The sequence below is a fragment of the Phoca vitulina genome, unplaced genomic scaffold (assembly GCF_004348235.1).
Source record: "Phoca vitulina isolate PV1807 unplaced genomic scaffold, GSC_HSeal_1.0 scaffold18, whole genome shotgun sequence".
NCBI classification, from domain to species: Eukaryota; Metazoa; Chordata; class Mammalia; order Carnivora; family Phocidae; genus Phoca; species Phoca vitulina.
Genome location: NW_022589721.1, coordinates 24234549 through 24255781, shown reverse-complemented (window position 1 = coordinate 24255781; position 21233 = coordinate 24234549). Strand labels below are relative to the sequence as shown.

The 21233-nt window shown below is 46.1% G+C and overlaps 1 protein-coding gene across 10 annotated transcripts in view; it reads left to right on the top strand.

Moving 5' to 3' along the window:
• The window catches only part of ASAP1 (ArfGAP with SH3 domain, ankyrin repeat and PH domain 1), a 344878-nt gene that overhangs the window by 69802 nt on the left and 253843 nt on the right, over positions 1–21233 (top strand). For 8 of the 10 annotated variants that reach the window (XM_032415481.1, XM_032415484.1, XM_032415490.1 and 5 more), the window contains exon 3: positions 6450–6576. In XM_032415481.1, the coding sequence (XP_032271372.1) occupies positions 6450–6576 (127 nt within the window). Of the gene's footprint in view, positions 1–5491; positions 5510–6449; positions 6577–21233 lie in introns of those variants that run through there. The other 2 variants (XM_032415487.1, XM_032415488.1) reach the window with 2 other exon arrangements.

Genomic DNA, 21233 nt, shown 5'->3' with positions numbered 1-21233 from the left:
TTGCTGCGAGGATTTAGTGAGGTCACGCCAGCAGTGACGCAGAAGAGCGCCGGGCATATAAGAAGCACAGCAATTGTTAGTTGATCTAATTTCACAGGACAGACAGAAATCTATGCCTGAGTTCATTCAGTTGATATGTATACTGTGAGTCTTCAGGTTCCAGCACTCTACCTGACTCTTTTCTTCTCTCCATCAGAAGGAACAGTCAGGGAGCAGGGAGGTGGAAGAGAGTAGTTTTTTGGTCTCCAAATAAACCATGTTCTCCTCTTTACTTCCTGAGGAACACTCGAGCGGTTTACTTGGAGTATTTAAATTAAGTACATTTGGGACTAGAATAGGCTTTTTATTTATTTATTTTTTCATTGCATGAAATTACATGAGTGTACTTGGGAAGCACTCATACAAGGCACATGACAAAAGCAGTCTTTATTTAGCTTAGGGAGAATATGGCAACAGGAGCCTAGCAGTAAAACACAGGCAATCAAATGCATCCCTCCCTCCTCCTGCCCCCCGCCCCCCTGCAGTGCTTTCCTCTCTTCTAGCGCTTCATTAAAATGATAGAAAACGAATTCATAAGTTATCAGGTAAAATAAGGAAATGAGAATACTTTCTTTGGTTGCCTGGGTTGGGAGAAATATCGAACAGAGTAGCACTGTGCAAGGGTAGAGGCAAGAGACCGATTTTGCAAAAGCCTTGCATGTAGTCTGCCAGGCTCAGGGATCTTAACTTGCAGTGAGATTTCCTCGTGTCTCAGTTTCCATTATTTACTCCCACATCAAGACTGTTGTATGAATGAATTCAGAGGCTGCATCCCTAACCACTAGTGTAGCGCCTGGCCCAGGACAGGAGCTCAGTCAGTGGGATTCTGTACCTCCGTAGCCTCAGGTCTCTGTCCGGTTAATCTGGGATAATTATACTTACTTTATAAAGCTGTCATGAAGTTTAAAGAAGGATATGTGGGGTGGGGGGCGTGCCTGGGTGGCTCAGTAGGTTAAACATCTGACTCTTGATTTTGGCTCAGGTTGTGATCTCAGGGTCCTGGGATGGAGCCCCATGTCTGTCCAGCATCTGGCCTCTGCTCTCAGCGGGGAGTCTGCTTAAAATTCTCTCTCTCCCTTTGCCCCTCCCTCCACTCACCTCTATCTCTCTCAAATAAATAAATAAATAAATAAATAAATAAATAAATAAAAAGAGGGGTATGTGTGTCCAAAATTCTAATTCTATTCACTTAGCAAAGTATCTGGTACATAGCAGGTCTCTGTTTCTTTTCTTTTCTTTCTTTTTTTTTTGGAAGGAATATCAGAATTTATATCTCCAGATAAGGTTTTCAATATTCCCGTATTATCTGAAAAGTATTGTCTACTGTGCTATCTCAGATCTTGATAAGCACTTTATGTGATCTAGTTCATTGAATGCTCAGAGCACTAACAGAGTTACTATCATTGCTCCCATTTTTCAGATGTGAAAACTGAGACCCAGAAAAGTGAATTACTTCAACAAGGTCTTATAGCTGCTACGCAGCAGAGATGTGAGCCCAAGTCTGTCTTAGCTAGAACTCATGCTCCTGTAAAATAAATAAATTCCTGAAAACTAAGTAAACTCAAATGAAATTCATGCAGCTTATAACTCATGCTCCTGCAAAATAAATGCCCTGTTCTATCCTCTAGAAGTTGCCTTGCTTTGAATGTCCTTCTTTATAGGACTGTGTTCCGTGAAAATGAGGCTTTTATTTTATGACCTTAACTCATTTCTGATCCTGATTAGTATTCATTCTATTGGACTCTAGATACTGGTTATTTACTTCCAAAGTCCAAAACTATCACTCATGGATTTGACCTCACAAAGGATGCTTACAAGAATAACCTAGGTCTCTGAAAAAGATTCCCAAATCTGAGATCTCATACTGTGGGAATTGCCATGCACCCCCCCTCCTCTTTTTTCCTCCTCCAGGTGACTAATTTAGAGATATATCTGAGTCCTGGAATGAAAAGAGGTGTATTTATAGTCATGCTTCACATAAAAAGCAAGTTCAAAGGGAACTAACATTGGTTGAGTATTCACTATGCGTCAACCTCTTTATCCACATCCCCTTGGTTTATTTCCCCTAACAACCTGTATTGTAGTTTTATTATTGCGCTAACTTTGCAGATGAGAAGACAAGGCTGATAATCAACAGAATAGAGATTCCAACCCCAGTTCACATAACATAAAGCATATTCTCTTCCCACCTTATTGCCCCTGTCTCATGAAGGCACTGGGAGCTTTTGAAGAATGCTCTAAGTTTCGTCCCATCAGGTTGGGATGCTGGCTGGTGCTGTTGATCTCGCTCCCATAGAGCACCCCAAACTCCCCACCCCACTCTCCTTTCCCTGGTACATTGTTGGCCATCTTGCAAATGCAACCCCTTGGTTGTTAGGTAGGTGGGCTGGAGTGAAGCCTACACTTGGAAATAGAAGTCTGCCAATTCCCTGATGACAATGGGGTCAGTAGTGCCATCGCTGTTCATGAGAATAAGCCACCACTCTTCTTATTTAAAGCATGCTACAAGGACTCCTGTCTTACCCCAGTCGGCCGCGCTCAGAGTAAGAAACTGCATGAGGAGTGTGAGGGTGCTTAACTGCCTTGATGGGGATGATGATAACAAGAAAGATGATGCATACTTCATTCAAAGCCGAGCACATACAAGTGTATGTATGGGTGTGTGTTTTCTGGCTCTGCAAAGGATGATGTAGATTTCCGAGCAGCTCCACACAAAGAAATCCAGCGTTTTAAGTTTTGCCTACATTAGACTCTATTCACTTTGAGATATCCAGGAATGGTTTTCAGGCTATTTGAGAAAATGAGAGGTACACATGGCTTGCACTGGGACATGGTTTCAAATTTAAAGAGGATTATGGCCCATGAACCCCAGAAATTGTGGGTAGAAGTGTGAACCTTTGAAATTCTAATTGCAGACAGTCTGAGGAGGTATGTACTTACCGGGGTACAATATCTCATTGTTCACATATTCCTCTCCTGGCCAGAGGAGATGGGGAGGAGGAGCAGTATAACATAATCTCCAAGAGAAACTGAAACAATTGATGGCAGCATTTTGAGCTCTCCGGTGAATTGCGTCATGAAAGAAATCCCCGGCTGTTTACCATTGCAGCTAGCTTAGCTTCTCGTAATAAACTTTATTTCTTGCGTTGTAGAGTTGGGGGTATGCACAGACTTGGCTTCAGCTGGGAGGGATCTGTGTGGTCATTTTGGCACACCCACCCCTTTATTTTACAAGTGATGGCACTAAGGCCCAAGGTGAGAACGTCAGTTATTAGGAGAGAAAGCTCGGGAATCCAGGGCTCTGGGAACTGAGGCAATTATTCACTGACTCTAGGCTTTTAATAATAGCTCCTATTTATCAAGTGTTTATATATGTCATACATACAGGATGGAAGGTACGGCCAACCCAATGAGGTGACAGGCATTAGATGACTTGCAACACAGAGGAGAATAGAATAAGTACAAAATCAAAGTCAAAACTGATTTCCAGCCTAGAGGGTGTCCTTCTTGGAGTGAATGGAAGTCTTAGTACTGTGTGTTATGCTCAACTGCTCCACAGGGAAGCACAGGGTTACTGAGGTCACAGAGCTTAATTAGCCCAAGCTGGTAAGAGCCATAATGCTCCAAGTCACAGAACTTGTCAGATGCAGGATGACTTGGTTAGTATGTGGAAAAAGAGGTAAGATTTTCTTCTGAGTGGTTCATACTCCAAAAGCTCATTTTCTGTCAACCACTGCACACAAGCAAGTGACCTCCAGGTGCTGGTCTTCAGCTGCCTGCTGTTGCCATCTGGCTAACTCCCCAGAACCTCAACTTTGGTGTGTCCCAAACCAAACTTGGCTTTTTTTAGATTTATTTATTTATTTGAGAGAGGATTGGGGGCGGGGCAGGAGGAGAGAATCTTCAAGCTTCAATCTCCCCACTGAGTGTGGAGCCCAAAGAAGGGCTCGATCTCACAACCCATGAGATCATGGCCTGAGCCCAAACCAAGAGTCAGGTGCTTAACCAACTAAGCCATCCAGGCGCCCCCCGCAAACCAAACTTTTAAAGTGCTCATGAGGAGAAAGCGAGTGCCTGTTTATTTACTTATTTTTTAGAATGCCCCTCAAGGTTCATTTCTCAACCCTTTACTTTGCCAGAGAAAAATCTTTATTCACATACGCTGCCTTATGAATTTCTTCCTATAGCTAGCTGAAACCCTTGCCTACCCGACATTGATGAGTGCTTTGCTTGAGGCACAGTTCAGGTTTCGTAGGGCCAGCACAGGTAGACAAAACTCCCTGAACTCATTTCATAATGGCTTTCCTGTGCACAAAGTACTTTCTCATCCATTATTATTTAACATCTCATGGGGTTGGTTCATCTTATGTGAGGCAACTGAAGGCCAAGATCCCATAGCCGACAGGATGTCTCTGGGACTCAATCTCTTATTGTCTTTTCTGCTCAAGATGTCACCTGTCGGAGAGGGCTTCTCTGAACATTCTTTATACTGTGGCACCTCTATCACTTTTTTTTAAGATTTTAATTATTTGAGAGCGAGAGAGCACGAGCAGGTGAGAGAGGCAGAGGGAGAAGCAGCTCCCCACTGAGCAGAGAGCCCGATGTCCGGCTGGATCCTAGGACTCTGGGATCATGACCTGAGCTGAAGGCAGCCATTCAACCGCCTGAGCCACCCAGGTGTCCCCCTCCATCACTTTCTTACTTTATATGTACTCCACGTTATATCACATGATTTGTTGGTTGTCCGATTCCCCACTAGAAGGGAAGCTCCTGAGAGCTGGGACATTGTCATTACTGAATCTCCAGGGCAAGTAGTAGGCCCTTAGTAAATATTTGCTGACAGTGGGGTGATGCATTTTCATTTGACCAGCACTTGCTACTTCTCTGTGCCTTGGGGCCTTGTCCCTGCCTTGGGGCACTCCATTGTCGTGGGTAAGGACTAGGGAATGGACACTTAACCACACCAGATGGCAGGAACTCAATTCTAGGGGGAGGCCACAGGGCCAGCCTTCCGCCCTAATGCGGTGCATTTGGAGATGAGTTTATAAGACTGCTCCTATTGGCTTCAATTACAGGGATCCTGGGAACCTGCCCAAGGGCCTAGCTTTCTTCTTCTTTTCTTTTTAAAAGCAATTTTATCCCTAATCAGTGGTGAGAAATTACATGGATTCTTTGGACTAAGTCGAGTGAGCTAGTTAAAATAGCCATCTGCTAGGACCAAGGAATGAGCAATCTGTTGGTACTTTCTCCGCTGAAATTTGACATCTGCTGAGCATTGTACACCATTTGAACCCCCGGAAATGCCTTTTGCACTCCTGACCCTCGTGTGTCCTGCGGGTTAAAAAAAACTCACAGTGCAAATGGAAGATTAGAAAATTGTAAAAAAAAAAAAAAAAAGCAAAAATCCTTTCATTTGTCTTAGCATTTTAGCAACCTAAGCGAACTGCACAGAACTAGCCTTCCAAGGACGGTGAGCGCCCTGCACCGGGACCGAGGGCGGGAGCCAAGCGAGCGCGCGGCTGCAAGCGGGGGGCGGGGGGGGAGAGGCCCAGGCCGCTCCACACTCCGGGCCCCGAGGCCGCCCCTGCGCCCGCGCCCCCTTCGCTCTGCCCGCGGCCTTCGCAGCAGGAGGCGGCTCTCCAGGCCTCGCTTCCTGCACCCACTCGGGACTAAAAAAGAACGCGCATAACTTTTTTTGGTCCCTCTTCTCGCAAAAAGCAGGCGTAACGAGCTCGCTGAAGTAACCGCTCCGGGGGCGGCGCCAGGACGCGAGCTTCCGGAGCCCCGCAAGCCTTGCGGCCCCCACCCGAACGCCCGCATCGGAACGCGGCCCGGGAGGCGGCGCGGGGGCGGGGGCGGGGGCGGGGGCGGTGCGCAAGCGGAGGCGGGGCGGTGGCGGTCGCCGGGGGCGGGGCGCGGGCGGCTGGGGCGGGGCGGGGCGGGCGGCGGCGCGTGCGCAGAGCACTTCCTTGTTTGTCCCCGTGACTGTAGCGGGAGCGCCGCCTGCCCGCCGCCAGCCTGCCCGCCCGCGGGAGTGTGCGCTCAGTCTGTCGGTGTCCTCGCCGCCGCCTGTCAGAGCGTTCTCAAGAGGCAGTGCCGGCCGACCCGAGCCCCCGCATAGCTCCGAGCCCCCTCCCCCGCCGCCGGCATGAGCACAGGGAGGCGGTTCCCCGAGAGCCCTCTGCCCCGCGCGCGGCTCGGAGTTTGAAGGGCCCCGCGCCGAGCGCTGCTGCCGCCGCCCGCTCCGCCCGCTCTCTCTCCCGCCGCCGCCGGGGACGGGAGCCGCGCCAGGCCGGGCGCCGGGTGGCAGCCTGCGCGGGGCGTTCATGAGCCACCGGGCGGCCCGCGGCCCCGGGAGCCTGCGCCGTGACTCACTCCCCGCCCCCGCTTGTGTCTCGCCCCCCCGGCAGGATGCCGGACCAGATCTCCGTCTCCGAGTTCATCACCGAGACCACCGAGGACTACAACTCGCCCACCACGTCCAGCTTCACCACGCGGCTGCACAACTGCAGGAACACCGTCACGCTGCTGGAGGAGGTAGGTCGGGGCCGGCGCGCCCCACCGGGGACCCCGGCCCGTTCGCCGGGACGCCTCGATGCCCTCGCTCGCAGCCGCTGCCTCGCAGTTGAATTGTCTGCATTTCTGAGCGGGGAGGAAAAGGGTGTCAGGGGCTGGGGCAGCCACACCCCCTTGGGGATCCCCCCCCTTCCCGCTCCCAGGTGAAGAGGGGACTTAAGATGTGCAGCCCCTTGCCCCATTTGCCAGGGCGCTGACTCCCCCGGGGCTGGAGGTGGGGAGAGGATTGAGCGAGCTCCTGACACCGCTAGGAAAAAGAAGAGGGAAGTCCTCTCCCTATCTTGGACCCTTCGTGGGTGCAGTACAGTCTGCTGGGCTCTTTCCACATCCTTCTGACCCTGTCATAACCCGCAAAGTAAGTGGTGTCAGGCCCCAGAGGGTGAGGGAGGCGAAGCAACGTGGCCAAGGTCACCAGCAAGGGACTGGGAGATGGTCAGTGACTGGCGCTCTTGGTAGCCCGGCTGTGCCAGGCAGGCTTAGTTGCATAGGCAAGGGCCCCCAGATAAAACCCCGAAGGGATGAGAGGAGACTCAGCCTGGGATTGCTTCCACCCCAGGATTCTTCCCCATCCAGTCTCCAGTGCCTAAACCCCGAGTGGAAAGAGAGATCTGTGCAGACAGGTCCCCACCCGGCTCCCTGCACCCGAGGGTTTGGTTCTGCTGAGGCTGCTGCGCCAGCAGGACTTGCCCGCAGGGCACTCCTAAGCTGTGACGGGAGACCTGAGGCTGCTGGGAAGAGCTGGCCAGAACGGGAGAAAGGGGGGCCTGAGACTGCAGAAGAACAGCTCCCCTTATCTAGACCCTCCAGAGAGGCATTGTGGGTGTCCTGGGCAGGGCCAAGGGCAGAGCGATTTCCTTTACAATTTAAGTGAATTAGTGATAGGGCAGAGTGGGTAGGTAAGGAGGAACCCACAAGCCCAAGAGCTGCAAAAGCCTCTGAACCTCAATAAAAATAGGACATTTGCCTTGGAACTCTGCACCATCTCTAAGTGCCATAAAGCACCACTCCCCTCCAAACAAGCCAAGCCTATTTCAACTGAAAAAGACAGCATTGGGGGAACTTAGGAAGGCAGATCGTTTTCCTGGAGTGGATTATCCTGTGGTTGGTTTATTTGAGGTTTTGGGAGCTCTTTCTGATATAAGCTCACCACAGCCAGCTCTCTGTAATACTGAGAAGCTGGGCTTTTGTGGGAAACTGCTCTTGGTACAAGCTTTGCTCCTCACTGTTCAGGCCCGGTTACAGGCAGAATTGGTACTCTGAAGCCTGAGGTCCTAAATTTTAGGAGGGGAGAAATTTCTTTTCATGCTGGGTCCTATCTTGCCCGCCTGGTGCAGTGAATTAGTCTGAACATTTTATGCCAGTTGAGGATGCTTCTAGAGTTCTCTGTGAAGTTAACGTTGGGTTATTGAACTGAATTTTGAAATTCATTTGGAGAAATGTCAGCTAAGTTTGTTTGAAAGCCAGAGTTAAATGGATTTTTGCAGGGTGGGGGGGTTGTCTTTGTGACCTGTCATTCGGTTGCTTTAGCCTGACATTCAGTGTCTGGGAATACTCGGAGTTGCCAGGCATTCAACCTTATGATGGGTCTGTCCTTCACTTAATAGTGATAAATTGGAACATGCTGATAAAGGAGCATTTTGCACGCTTTTTGTGTACGAATTGTATATACCTCCTGAAGGATGTGACATTGATTAGACTGAGTGGTTATTTTCCTTCTAGATAAGTTCTTCAGTGCCTGCTAATAGAGCTGTCAGTTATTTTAACTTTCCCTTTCTGCCCATTTAGATAGTATTACTATATTCTGTTTGTGTGGGGTATGATAAGGGTAAGTAGCTGATAATGCTGTTTGTAGGGTTATATGCCCATATTTTGCAGCAACAGGAGAGGATAGGGTTAATGTTAATTATGTGCAGCTGCTCTTAATCTTAGGTTGAGGTAACTAAATTTAAACGTGAATGCAACAGATATATATATATATATTTTTAAATAAGGAATACTATTCTGCAGGGTTAGGTTGAAAAATAGATCCAATCATAATACAAATGTGGTCACTTACGAATTTGAGGAGGAATCAGAGTCAGGCTAGAAGTGCGAAAGTGTCATGTTAGAGTATGTTGATAATATTTATGCTCTCAAAAACATTACAGTAAATGTTTCAGTCAGAATGACACAATAATTTTGTAAGTGTTTTTCTGAACTTCAGTGTAGTACTGGTCAAGGAGTCATTGCCCTAATCTGCATCTTTAACTCTTGAATCATAGGCCATAAAGTTGGACTCATGAATGATGGCCTCTTGCATAAATGTGCAATATACCTGTTCGTTTCTTATTGATAGGTAACCACCAAGTTTAATTTTTATTTTTTCCCCCTAAGTTTGCATATATGGAAGGGGCACATTGTTATAAATATCTTAAGTGGATCAGAATTCAGTTCTTAAAAAAATATGGGCTTAAGGTTATTGCCCTCAAAATGTAAGAAAAAGTTTTGGGGCAAACCACAAAATCTTGTTGGCATATGCTTCACAAGTGAGATACTTGGAAACTTTAAGAGTGCCGTTTGTGTTGCTTTGTGGTTATTCTTAGGAATAGGACTTTTGGGTACTTTTTTGGTGATTTGGAAACTCAGGAATAGGAATTCATTTGGGCAGCTTGGAATTCTTTTTAAAAAATCGTTTTCTAAAAAACAAAAAAAACAAAAAAAATTGTTTTCTAGTGCCAGTTATTAAATGCCTTCCTGTTTACTTACAAACTTTTTTTTTTCCCCCCGCCTTTGGGTTCCTAATCAACCTATAGAAGTCTCAACTAAAAAGCTGTAGCTCTCCAACCTTGGAACCCTAAGTTAACCCACACTCCCCCTTTTGGTATGTCCCGTTGGCAAAGACTGCTTTGCAGATGTTGGTGCTTTTGTTTAAATCTCTCTGTGATGCACACTGTAGGAAATGGGTCAGAAATGTGTCAAAAAAGAGGCAAAAGAGTTTGCTTCTGGGTTTCACCTTTGGGGGCAGAGGGTCCCACAAGACTGTGGGAGTTACGGTTAGGCTGTCACATAATGAGTGGCTGCCTTTGGGAGGCAGGAATGGATTAGCTGCCCGGGTTTCATCCTGATGTCTGAGTGTTTTCCATGCAAAAAGGCAGTGTTTTGCTTATTCAGCAGAGCACACTGACGTGTGCCATTTTACTCGTGACCATTTGGAAATTATGAGGAAATGACTAGGAGACTGGGAGAAGACAGAGTTTTGCTGAGAAAGGAAGGGAAGCAGGCATTCCAGGACCTCTGTGCAGGGAGACTATAGGAGAGACTTTCCACTTAAAGGCTTAGACTGGTCAATACTTCGTACTTGGTGAAAGGGAGAGTCGATATGATAAATGAAGATGTGCTTGGTTATTTAATATTGGGTCAGCACTTTATCTTTTTGTGATGATGGAGGAGGCATATCTTGCCCATTTATTGAACAACTGCTCTGTGCCAGGCCTGTTGTAGGCACATGGCACGCATGATCACATTTAAGCCTCATGTGAGCTTTATGGAGAAGGGACAGTTGTTATCTCCATTTTACAGAGAAGAAAATTGAGGCCTAGAGAGATGAAGTGATTGGTCCCCAAGGTCGCATGGCTAGTAAGTCAGTGGAGTTAGGAAATCCTTAAGCAATTAAAACATAAAACAGATGTTCTAAATGTCTACAAAGATGTATTTCAGTGGCTTTGTAGAGAATGTAAGAGGCTTCACTTTTCATTGTACCTTCTGATTTTGATCTCATGAAACAGAGGTGCCTAAGTTCCTAAGTGGCTTATTTTTTCTTCGTGTTCACATTCCAGGGAGTTCTTAATAGTAATACTTAAATACATTTCTTATTTTTTTTCCTGTGCTTTCAAAGACTTTGGATATGGTTTTTCAGATTCAGGTGTGGGAACTTATTTGGGCATAATCTAGGAATAGCATTCACTCATAGCATTTTTGGGGAGCACCTGCTAGGTACAAGTCATTTTGCTAAGTGTAGCTGAGGTATTGGAGTTGTTGTCTGGATTGTGTTATGGAGGAAGTAACGGTGTTTGAGAAAGAGGTAAATAGGGCTGTCATTCTTAACAGGGTAGAAAGGGGCAGTTTGCAGGTGGGGGAAATGATATTAGGACATTCACCCCAATAATGCAAGGTGAATCACTCAAATTACCATCCAATCAGTATACAAATTGTCCAGTGCCCAGCAGTGTGTTAGGCCCTGGGGATACTAAGGTGATCAACCCTGCCAATAAGAAGTGCACCGTGTAAAAGTTTTCTCAAGGGAGCTCTCATTGAAGTGTGGGTCTTGCATTAGAAGTTCACTTGTTTTAACATATACACATGACGTGCTTAGTCCTTCCTGAGGCCATAGAAATGTTTGAAGAATGAAGAAACGAATGAAGGTGTGGAATGCAGATCCATTCCTCTTTCGTAGTGACTTATAGTTACCAGTTATTAGTGTTCCTACAATGTGCAAGCCCCGTGCCTACTATTATTTAATGCTTACATGTGCCCTATTATTATGTTTGACCCATCTTCCCACAGTTGAATCTTTCGCGCAAGGGCACACACATAGTAAGTAGTAGATTTGGGCATGAATCCCATTTCTGTAACATCCCTGTGCATGCTAGTCAGACTTCATCTTTATGTGTTTCTTCACCCTCCAAGTTTTTAATTTTTACTCATGTTCATTTGGGCATCATCTTCTATGCTGATGACAAGAGGTCATTAATCTTTGATAAATGGTTTTAGGTTCTCCAGTGTTACCTGTGGAATCTCATACATAGGGCCTCTGTGGCCAGGGCTTAAAGTCTGATCTCATTCATCAGCTCCAAGTGTTCTAGAATGCAATCGCATTACTTCTCTTAAATTTTGAAAGCCGATAAACTAAGCAGCAAGTGCTAGTTTATGTAGCAGATGCTAAAGTTGGTTATGGTCTTAAATAAAAGTAAATCTCAGGCAGAGTTTCAATAAAAACAGGGTTAGTTTTTTGCATTGTTTGAGGTCAAAATAATATGCTTTCTTTGTCCCTAACCTCTTGAAGATAAAACAACAAAAGGTAAGTCTCCCCTTGATGCTGCTATCTTACACAGAATTCGTGCTCTGTGGTCCAACCTTTGATCCAGTTCAGAGGTATTGAGAGTGAGTTTTCTCTGGACATAAGCAGCAAAGGTCAGTGAATGAAGAATATGTTTATTTGCCTACAGAAGCAATGAGAGAAGGAAATTTCCTTTACGTACCAGAACTCATGTTTTTTCTAAAACGGGCTCCAACTGTTAGCCGGGTATTCCAAGCTAATGCTGTTTGCCTTTTATATACATATTTAGGATTTAAAAAATATTTTCTATATGTGCTATCTAATAAAATGCCTTTGTGGTAGCGTCCTTATCATTCTTTTACATGTGAATAAATTAAGGCTCAGAGAGGTAAATTACTTGACCAGCGTAACGCAGGATCTCTGGATCTAAAATCCTTTGTTTCTTCTGTATTTCACCATCTTTTGTGCTTCCTGTCCGCTCGTTTTTTGTTTTATTTTGTTTTTTTCTTTCAGGGCCCGTAAAAATGATATCTACTGATTTTTCTTATCCATACTTGATATCTAGTGCCAGAGATAAAGAGTTTGGGGTAGAGAAGAAAGGGAAAGACAAAGACAGCTCCTTTTCTCTGTTCTTCAAAGACCTCTTGTTGGATGGCTCTCGGAATTTCTGCTGTTTGTAGTTAGAAACGGTGCTGCCAGCAGTCCTCCCTGGGCTCAGCAGAAGTGGAAAAGGCCCAATGGCTTCCCGCTCTCCCCTGGCATACTTAGTCTGGGACTGTTGACCAGCCTGTCTTTGCCTGCGAGCTGCCCACAGCCCTGGCCAAAGAATCACTGCTCTTGGTTGGGGTTGCTGCAGGACTCTGGCTGTCTGCCTCTGGCCTCCTGGTTGTCCATAGCCCTGCCTTTGTGCTGGGTGCTGGGAATCACTAGACATCGGAGTCTAATGGAGCTTGGAGAAAGTCTAGTCGGGTGCTTCCCAGCCTAAGAGCCTGATCTCTGAGGGGCCCATGAAAGTGGTGATGGGAGTCTAATAATCACTTGCAGTATTTCACAAAAATTAATAGACGCCTTAATAACGTGGTTCGGCATACCTCTCATGCCAACTGTCTTTGGTTTTGGTCGAAATATATCAGCTCAGTGGTGTAGCACTGATTATATTCTGCTGATCAGGTCCTCGGATTGCCTGTTAGAGATTCCTGTAGTTGGAAAATCAAATATGATCTCATTCCTGTGATTGGTTTGCTAGAAGAACCTTCGAGTTGTGTATCCCCATGGGAGAGAGCTCAGGAGAGATGAGGACCCACGTAGACCTAGTTTCACCCTGTTGTGGAGACTGAAGCCGAGGGTGGGAACAAAATCGGGCAGAGATTTGAATTCAGGTCTCTCTCAACTTCCAGCCCATACTCTCTGCACTGTGCTCTCCAAAATGGCTATGGAGGCTATTTGTACACGGTGGTGGATTTCTCTCTAAAACTTGCTTCCGGGTCAGAGGAGAGGAGAGTAAACCTGAATTTAGGAACCTGGTCTTGCTAGCCAGTCTGCCGGTGTAAATTTTGGTCTCAGGAGGTACGCTGTGCGGCCACAGCAGCCTCCCCTGATGCTAAGTTAGGAGGCTTTCATCAGAAGCATCGTGGTCCTGGATGTTCAAACACTACCCAGACTTTTGCCTTTATGTCTGCAAGTCAAGGGAGCCTCAAGAGAGGTGGTTTCCATTTATGTAACCTAGTCATTTGGGGGCTAGAGCCAGACATTGGCCTGAGCCATTCCCACATGTAGTAGTTAAACATGAGTAAGTGATAGGCTAGAGACCACTTTGCGTCTGAGCCTCGGTTTCCTCATTTGATAAAAAAAAAAATGGCATTGATTTGAGTGTTAAAGGAGATAGGACACTCGAGGTACTAATCACATGACTTCATTACTGGTAAAATGTGGCCTGATGAATGTCAGCGTCTGACCAGTCAGATGAGTCAGCCTTCCTTTTGTGGGGTGGGGGGGAAAGAGGTGAGAGGCATTCCTTGATAGGGAGATGGGCAGAGTTCTCTCCCCTGTGAGCCAGTAGCTTGGGTTCCCTTACCTGGGTTAACTGCAGCCCTGTTATCTTGGAGTCTTTGTCAGGCAAGTTTCCGAACCTTACTGTGTCTCAGTTCCCTCATGGGGATCATACCTCCCTCTTAGGATAGTGCCTGCCATGGTAAGTGCTCTAGAAATAACTATGCTTACTATCCTCGTGCCGTTGCTGTTCATTATTATTGGAGTAGACCCTTGAATGTGTAGCTGAGAGGACAAGACTTGGTCGACTCTTCAGGACGGTGGGTGATGAAGAGGTCAGATGACGGAGCCCGCTGTGTGCCTCCGAGGAACTGGATGGTGGAAGTGCAGATGGGACTGGAGGGAGGACTGGGGGAACACTAACACTTGCATCATTGGGGCGCATGGTCAAAGCCAGTTTCATCTGGAGCAGACTGACAGCTCAGTTTTACTCTGTACGCAGCTTTTGGTGGGGCTCCTCTGGAGTCAGGGAACCGCTGACCAGTGCTGCCTCCGCTGACCCAGGCCAGCCTGACGGGCTGTACTCTGGTGCAGCCCCACTGTGCGTGCTTCCTTTGCGCCTGCCGATTCTTTCTGCCCCCGCCCCCTCTTTTGCCTCCATTGGTGTGTCAAAGCCACGACAGTGCTGTCCCATTTGGTTTTTGCTGGGGCTTTGGGGTAAGGAGCCACTTTCTCTGTTACATAATAAATGCAGGTATTTGATTCCGGTCATTTGTGGGGAGGTGCGGGGGGAAGCATTTATGCCTTGGCTCTGAGTGGGACAGAGCGTGGCAGCTGTGTTGTATGCTTTCCTGATTACAGCTTGAAGCTCCGAGACCACAAGGAATTCTATTTTGGTTTGGAGGCAGGCACCTTAAAGTGAAAAGGACTTATCCTTGGATTTACATTTCAGTGTGTCTCCTAGCTTCTTTTCAGTGTCAGTAAGATGAGTTCTAATTATTTGTGAGGCAGGGGTTTGGTCAGATCTGGAGGCACTTCACCCCACTTGGTCTTAGCGGAATCTGAGAGGTCGCAGTAGGTTCTTCCAGCCCAGAGCCCATTCGGAGCGGCCCTGTGTCATGGTGCTGTTTGTGGTCACTTACGTAAGAACTGAATTTTAATGCTGTGGCTATGGTGTAATTTTCCCCAGAGAACTGGAATATATGTCCCTCTGATAAGACAGCACCCAATTCAGCCTCCCAGAAGCTAGAAAAACAAAACCAGACTTCATGCACCAGCAACTGCATTTTGGTACCAACTGCTAAAGAAAGCAGAGTTGGCTAAGTCAAGCTAGATCATCCCTTTAACTGCCCCATGTGCTTTGGATGGAGAACAGAAGCTCTTCCAAGTCCTTTTGTTATTAATACAGCTTGGATACCTTGTATTTCTGTAGCATTATGCTCAGGGGCGAGAGCAAGGATGGCCATGTCCCCAGCGCCCAGCATAGCACCTGACCTGATGACTATATTATAAAATAAATTGCACAGAGCTGGAAAAGGCCTTTAGAGACCATCTGGTTCAACTCCTCTTTTCTAGGGATGATGAAGTTAGGCTCTGCATTGTAAGTAACAGATTTCACCTCCCCCCCCAACAAAACAAAATACAGCTAGTTCAAGCACAATGAGGACTTGCTTTAAGGACTCATGGGGCTGTTTCCTGGAACATGAGGGGCAAGAATGGTAGGAAATGTGGAGATTCTCTTCTGGGAAGATGGCAGGAGATGGCAGCCCAGGCCCTACCTGCCCCCTCGCTCCATTGCCCCCCTCCCCCCCCCAGCTGAGTCTCTGTAGCTGATTCACATATCTGGAAGGATTGGACTGGTCCAGCTTGGGTCAGGATACCACCACTAGTCCAGTCAGCTTTGGCTAGGTTTCTGGGGTTACGTGATGGGTGAGTCTGAGCCTTCGTCAAGGACTGGGTATGATAGTGATCCTCAGAGAAGAGTTAAGAGGATAGGGAAGCTCCCTTTTTGTACACCCAGATCACACTGCAAAACTGGGACTAGGATCTGGATCTTCTAGCCCCACTGTCTTCATCCTTCATTGGTGTGAGAGCAAAATGGAGACCACAGCACCTCACAGGGTTATCAAGAGAACCAGTGGGGAAGGTAAGACAGCTACATGCCTGGCATCCAGCGAAACTGGGAAGATGTTTACTTCTCTGCCATTCCCTCTGCAAATCTCACCTCCTCTTGACCCTTCTGCAGTGTATTCATTCGGGACATTTTGAAGGGCTGTGGTCAGAGCACTGTGCTGCCTAGTTGTAGCTTTCCTGATGTGGTCAAGAAAGACCAACATTCCACACAGGGTGTGGGTAGAGAAGAAACACCCCATTGCCATTTAAATCCACGGTGATGACATGGTGCTCAAAAATAATCCTCCCTAGATACCCAGGATGGATGGAAGACTCTGCAGAGCAGCTAGGCTCTGTTTGGGAAACTTTCTGGTTTGCTTGGCCTGCTCCCAGTGTTAAATAACAGAACTGCATGGAGGTCTGATGAGGGCTGACAGCTTTCCTTCCAGTAAGTGGCTTCTTCACTGACCAGTTACACACAAAATAAAATTCGAGCACTAGCTGACTGGACTTCATTGTTTTGAAACGGAGTCTTCCTTTATGTTTCATTAATCATTTTTTTATGAAGTCCATTTCCTTTTCTTTGTAATGTTTATTCATGTTAATAGCACTTACATAAAATTAGATACTCCTTATTTCCACAAAGTGCAAATCAAAATAAGCATTCATTGCTGGGCCAGCAGCAGCTGCTGCTTGAATAATGGTAATATTTTTCATAGCAATGCAAGTGAATGCACTGCCTCCCAGTAAATAAAATGGTGCCAAGTCAAAATAATGCCGTCACCATCCCAAGGCATCCTCATTTTGTGTTGAAGAGTTTGAACAAATTCAGGATCTGCGAACACTACAATGAAGCACTCACCCTGTGCTCGGTGCTGTGATGGATGTCCTCCATATATCATCTCCCTCAGTCCTTCCAGCAGCTCCGTGGGGATGGGTGCTGTTTTCCCCATTTCACAGATGACAGGCTAGGCTTAGAAAGGATTCAGCCCAAACCAGGCTCTTTCTACCTCCAACTTGTTCTCAAGAAAAAATGCTTTATATTCTGAATGGAATACTAATGAAATAGAACAGTCAGGAAATAGGCTTCAGCTGAAGCATGAGATACTTAGGTTAGAGTTGAATAAGAACTTCCTGATAGGGTAAAATACCAACTGGATAGCCATGGAAATAGCATATTTCCCTCTGATTTTAGTATAATTTTGTCGTTGATTGGCTAATGAACTAAATTATGTACTACGTTCATACATGTCTTCACTTTTAGTAGATTGTAAGTACCTTGCGGCCAGGGATCCCCCTCCCTTTCTTTTTACCTAGTTGGCACTCAGAAATTTGACAAAAATAAGATTATAGGAAAGCTATTTGATTTATAATTGTTGAGGCAGATCTGGTAAAGTTTTTCCAGATATTGCTATCTACCTCTGTACTTTAGTTATGTGGCTACTGATTGCATAGAGCAATTGGAAAAACCCTCCATTACCAAATTTCCCAAAGGTTGTACCACAGATTTATGGCAGACCTGGATGCTGAGTCAGATTCTTGGTCTTTTGGTGACCAAGGACTTCTGTCCTTTTGGTGTCTGCAACCTGCAGGCTTTTGTGGGGTCAGTGAGTTCAGTAACAGTGATTGCTCTCACTTTCTGAGTTCGCAGCTCTGTACTGGGTACCTTACATACATTATTTCTCACCTTCACATTGCCCAGCTAGTGCATGCTAGAGCCAGGAATCAGACTTAAGTCTGTAGGGCTCCATAGCCCTCACCTTCCCTCTACCATGCAGCCTCACTTTGTGGTGATTTAGCTGCAAAGTGCAGGGGAATGGCAGCGAGTCAGGCTAGCATTTACTTTCTTAGTGGAAACAAATACACATATACACACACAAACAAGACACGCTTCTGCCAGTGGAAAAGGAAAGCATTTTCCCCTCATTTGTTTCCTTTGAGTGGGAGGCATTTAAATTTAGATAATGTACATCTCTAATCGGGGGCAGCCAATTCATGATGTGGTATCAGAGGGATTAATGAGAGAATTGGTATTTTCAGAAAGAGTTGACCTCTCATTCTTCTTTGAGTGGCAAGTAGTGAATCATATGATTTAATGAGCAATTGTGCTCTGCGTTTACTCTCCAGCATTTTTGTACTCTGAACCGCTTTCCATGTACTTTCTTATGTGTTGTCTCATTTCAGGCGCACAACACTTTTAGGCAACAGAGGCACCTCTTCCTCATTTGTGAGACGAGAAAACAGAGGCTCAGAAAGTTAAAATGATTTGTTATTGGTCACAGGACTGAAAAAGCATGCTGAGGCTGAGCTCTGTTACCAGCCTCCTCTTTCGGAAAGAGACGGGCTTACATGGTGAGAGATGTTTTGTCAAGTAATTTCTAACTGAAAGAATATCTTTTGAATAAAAAAACCCATAGATTTTACTGTTTGTATTATTAGATTCTTCTCTGGGTACGTACATACACATAGATCTTTTGTGATCCTGTTTCTTTTCTTTTTTTTTCCTTCATAGCTCAGTCCTTCAAGTGGATTTTTGCTTTGTTTCTGTTTTCGTTTGTTGGTTTTTTAACTTTTATACCTATGCAAAAGCAGGGAGGCTGGTGTGAGCCTCCACATAGCTGTCAGCCAGCTTCACTGTGATCTGCTCTTGGTCAGTGTTTTCATCTTTACCTTTACCCCGGATTTTTAAAATCAATCCTAGATAATGTTTTATTTCACTCTAAGTATCCTAAAAGATAAGGACTTGGGGAGGGGCAGGGAGGAACCGCATTACCATTATTACTTCTGCAGAAAAGATAGTTTTCTCAAGATCATTACACATTCAGTGTTCTAAGAGATTTTCCCCCCCTTTAAATGGTTTGGTTAAATCAGGAGCTAAATGAAATCCATAGGAAATTAGCTGGTGCATATTTAACATTTCTTTTAATCTGTGGGAACCCTTTCTTTTTCCCCTCTTGCAATGTTTTGTTGAAGAACTGGGTTGTTTGACCTGTAGAGTTGGATAATGGTGATTGCATCTCTCTGGTGTCATTTAGCATGTGCTGCAGCCTATTCTTGACATACTTTTGTTCCTTCCTCATAGCTTTTTCATAGTAAAGAATAAAAGGAATGCATTCCCTTTGTAGAAAACTAGGGGAAAGCATAAAAAAGGAAATTAAAAGTCCGTAATCCCACCAGCCAGAGATAACTACTTCCATCACTTCAGCTACTTCTTCCAGATAACTGTATCCGGCTTATTTTCATTTAACACATCATGAGCATTTGCCCATATCATTAAAAAGTCTTCAGTAACATTTTATAAGGCATGTCATTATACTAAGGGTATTTCCCTCTTTCCCTCAAGTTGCCCCCACTGAGGAGTTTGTGTGTTTTAAACAGTTGGCTCAGCAGTTGCCCCAAAGGAGGACCCGCTGTTGAAGAGAAAGCAGTGGATATTTGTATCTGTCATTATCTGCACAGGTGTTGATAGAGTTCTAGAAGTAGAATTACCGGGTCAAAAGCCAGGTCTGTTCATAAATTTCTGAAACACTTGTCATGTTGCCACAACCCCCTGTGGAAGGTGGTCTGTGTCACCTCTAGCCCTGCGCAGTCTGTGGAAGCGCTTTTCTCCACACACAGACAGCTTTGAGTGAGGCCTTGACCTAAAAGTTTCTCCGAAGGAAAACCGTGGGCTTTGGGTGTGCTCTTGCCCTCACTTGTGTGTCATGTGCTAAAGTCATCGTGAGTCGAATGAAGAGAAATAGCGAGCGTGGCTGTTCTCAAGCTGTCTGCTTAGCGGAGTGGACAACTGTGAGCCATGGTCATCTCAATGTCATGGGGAAGTGGGCAGCTCCGCCTTACCGGCCTGCCAGCCCCTTTGTAGTGACTTCTTGGCCCCATACGGCCTCTCTGCTGAAATTCCCGCTTCCCAGGGAAGTAAGTTTGTGGGTTCAGAAACACAGAAATAGCACTCACTGCGGAAAGGGGGCACGAGTAAAAGACCAGACATGGAGTCCGGCTCCCAACCAGGCTGTTACCTAGCCACACAGGGCTCCTCTCCTTTCTCCCTGGCTGCTTCCACAGTTTTACTTTTCTTGATTAACTCCGGGGACCTTTTCTCCAGTGGAGAAACTTTTTTGGGTTAGTAAGTATCTTTTGCAGACCCAAATACTGCCACATCATTCATACATGGTTATGAGTTAGTTGGATTGTTTTCTACCTAACGGTTGGCTGAGAAGTATGGAGGGGGATGTTTGGGGAGGGCGCTCCTCCAGAAGTGAGGTGAGCCTGCGGGGGCTCTGGGGTCCATGCTTTGGGAGCAGCCTGAGGGAAGGAGGCTCTGGAGGAGAAGGTGCCAAAAGCAACTTTAACTTGTCTTTTCTGAGAGTAGGCACATGAATTTTTAGAAGCCAATTGTATTTCACATTTCTCCTTGAGATGGCCCTTTGCTAGGGAGCCCCATCACTTTGTCATGTGACTTTGGTACATTATAGGTTTGTAAGGAGGTTTTCCTGGGCTAACCTGGAAAGTCAGTCACGACTGTTTTTCTGGGGTGGTGCTTTTTCAGTTCCAGAGGTTTCAGAGAGGCCCATTCTTAAGTCTGAAATTGCCTCTGAACGTGTCAGGTCTCTGCTTCCCTGGCAAGTCCAAGAAGCATCTTTCTGGATTATTTTTCTCAGAGGGATTTCAGCATAGAGTGGACTTCTTTAAATCAGGGTCTACTCTGGTAGAATGTGCTGGGTTCCCTGCTAAGTACTTTACATGTGATATCTTATAAAATCCTCAGAGCATCGGGAAAGTAAACAGTATTCACTTCACTTTTTCAGATGAGAAAATTGAGTCGAGAGAGAGAGTGACTTGACCCGGGTGTGTAGTCAGTGGGGAAACTGGAGTTTGTGTTTCTGAGGCCCAGGGTCTTTCCATGATTGGTACCATCCCTGCCCATTTGGTACCCTACTTCATCCTCCTGCCCCTTTAAGACTTCTTCCTTCCTCTTAGGGTCCCAGGATATTCTCCTCCCCACCCCACTGTGATTGCCCCACCCCACCATGATATATCTTCCTTACCAAAATCTGCTTTTGGGTAACTCTCCTGGAAGAAAATGTCACTGATGATTCACCTAAAGGCATTGATGTGATAAGGCACGATGGCAGCTCCCTCCTCCCAGAGCTTTATGTACTTCTAACAGTGCGTGATACCCTGACGCAACAGAATGGTGGGCTTTCAGGCATTGTGGGGAGGCGACTGGGAGGTAGTTTTAGGTGTTGAGCATGGGCATCCCCTCACACCTTACAGTGTAGCCGGCTGTCTCTCCCCATATGTCAGTCCAGTGAACCATTAGAAACAGTGCCAAGTTAAAGACACTGCATAATTTAATCTTTGCCTCCGCCTTAGGAGGTGGATTCTCAGGTCCCCGTTATATAGATCGTGGAAACAGAGACTCGGAGAGGTGCCAAGTTCCTGATTGCTCTGCTTGCACTTCTTACCTAGGATCTCACACTGC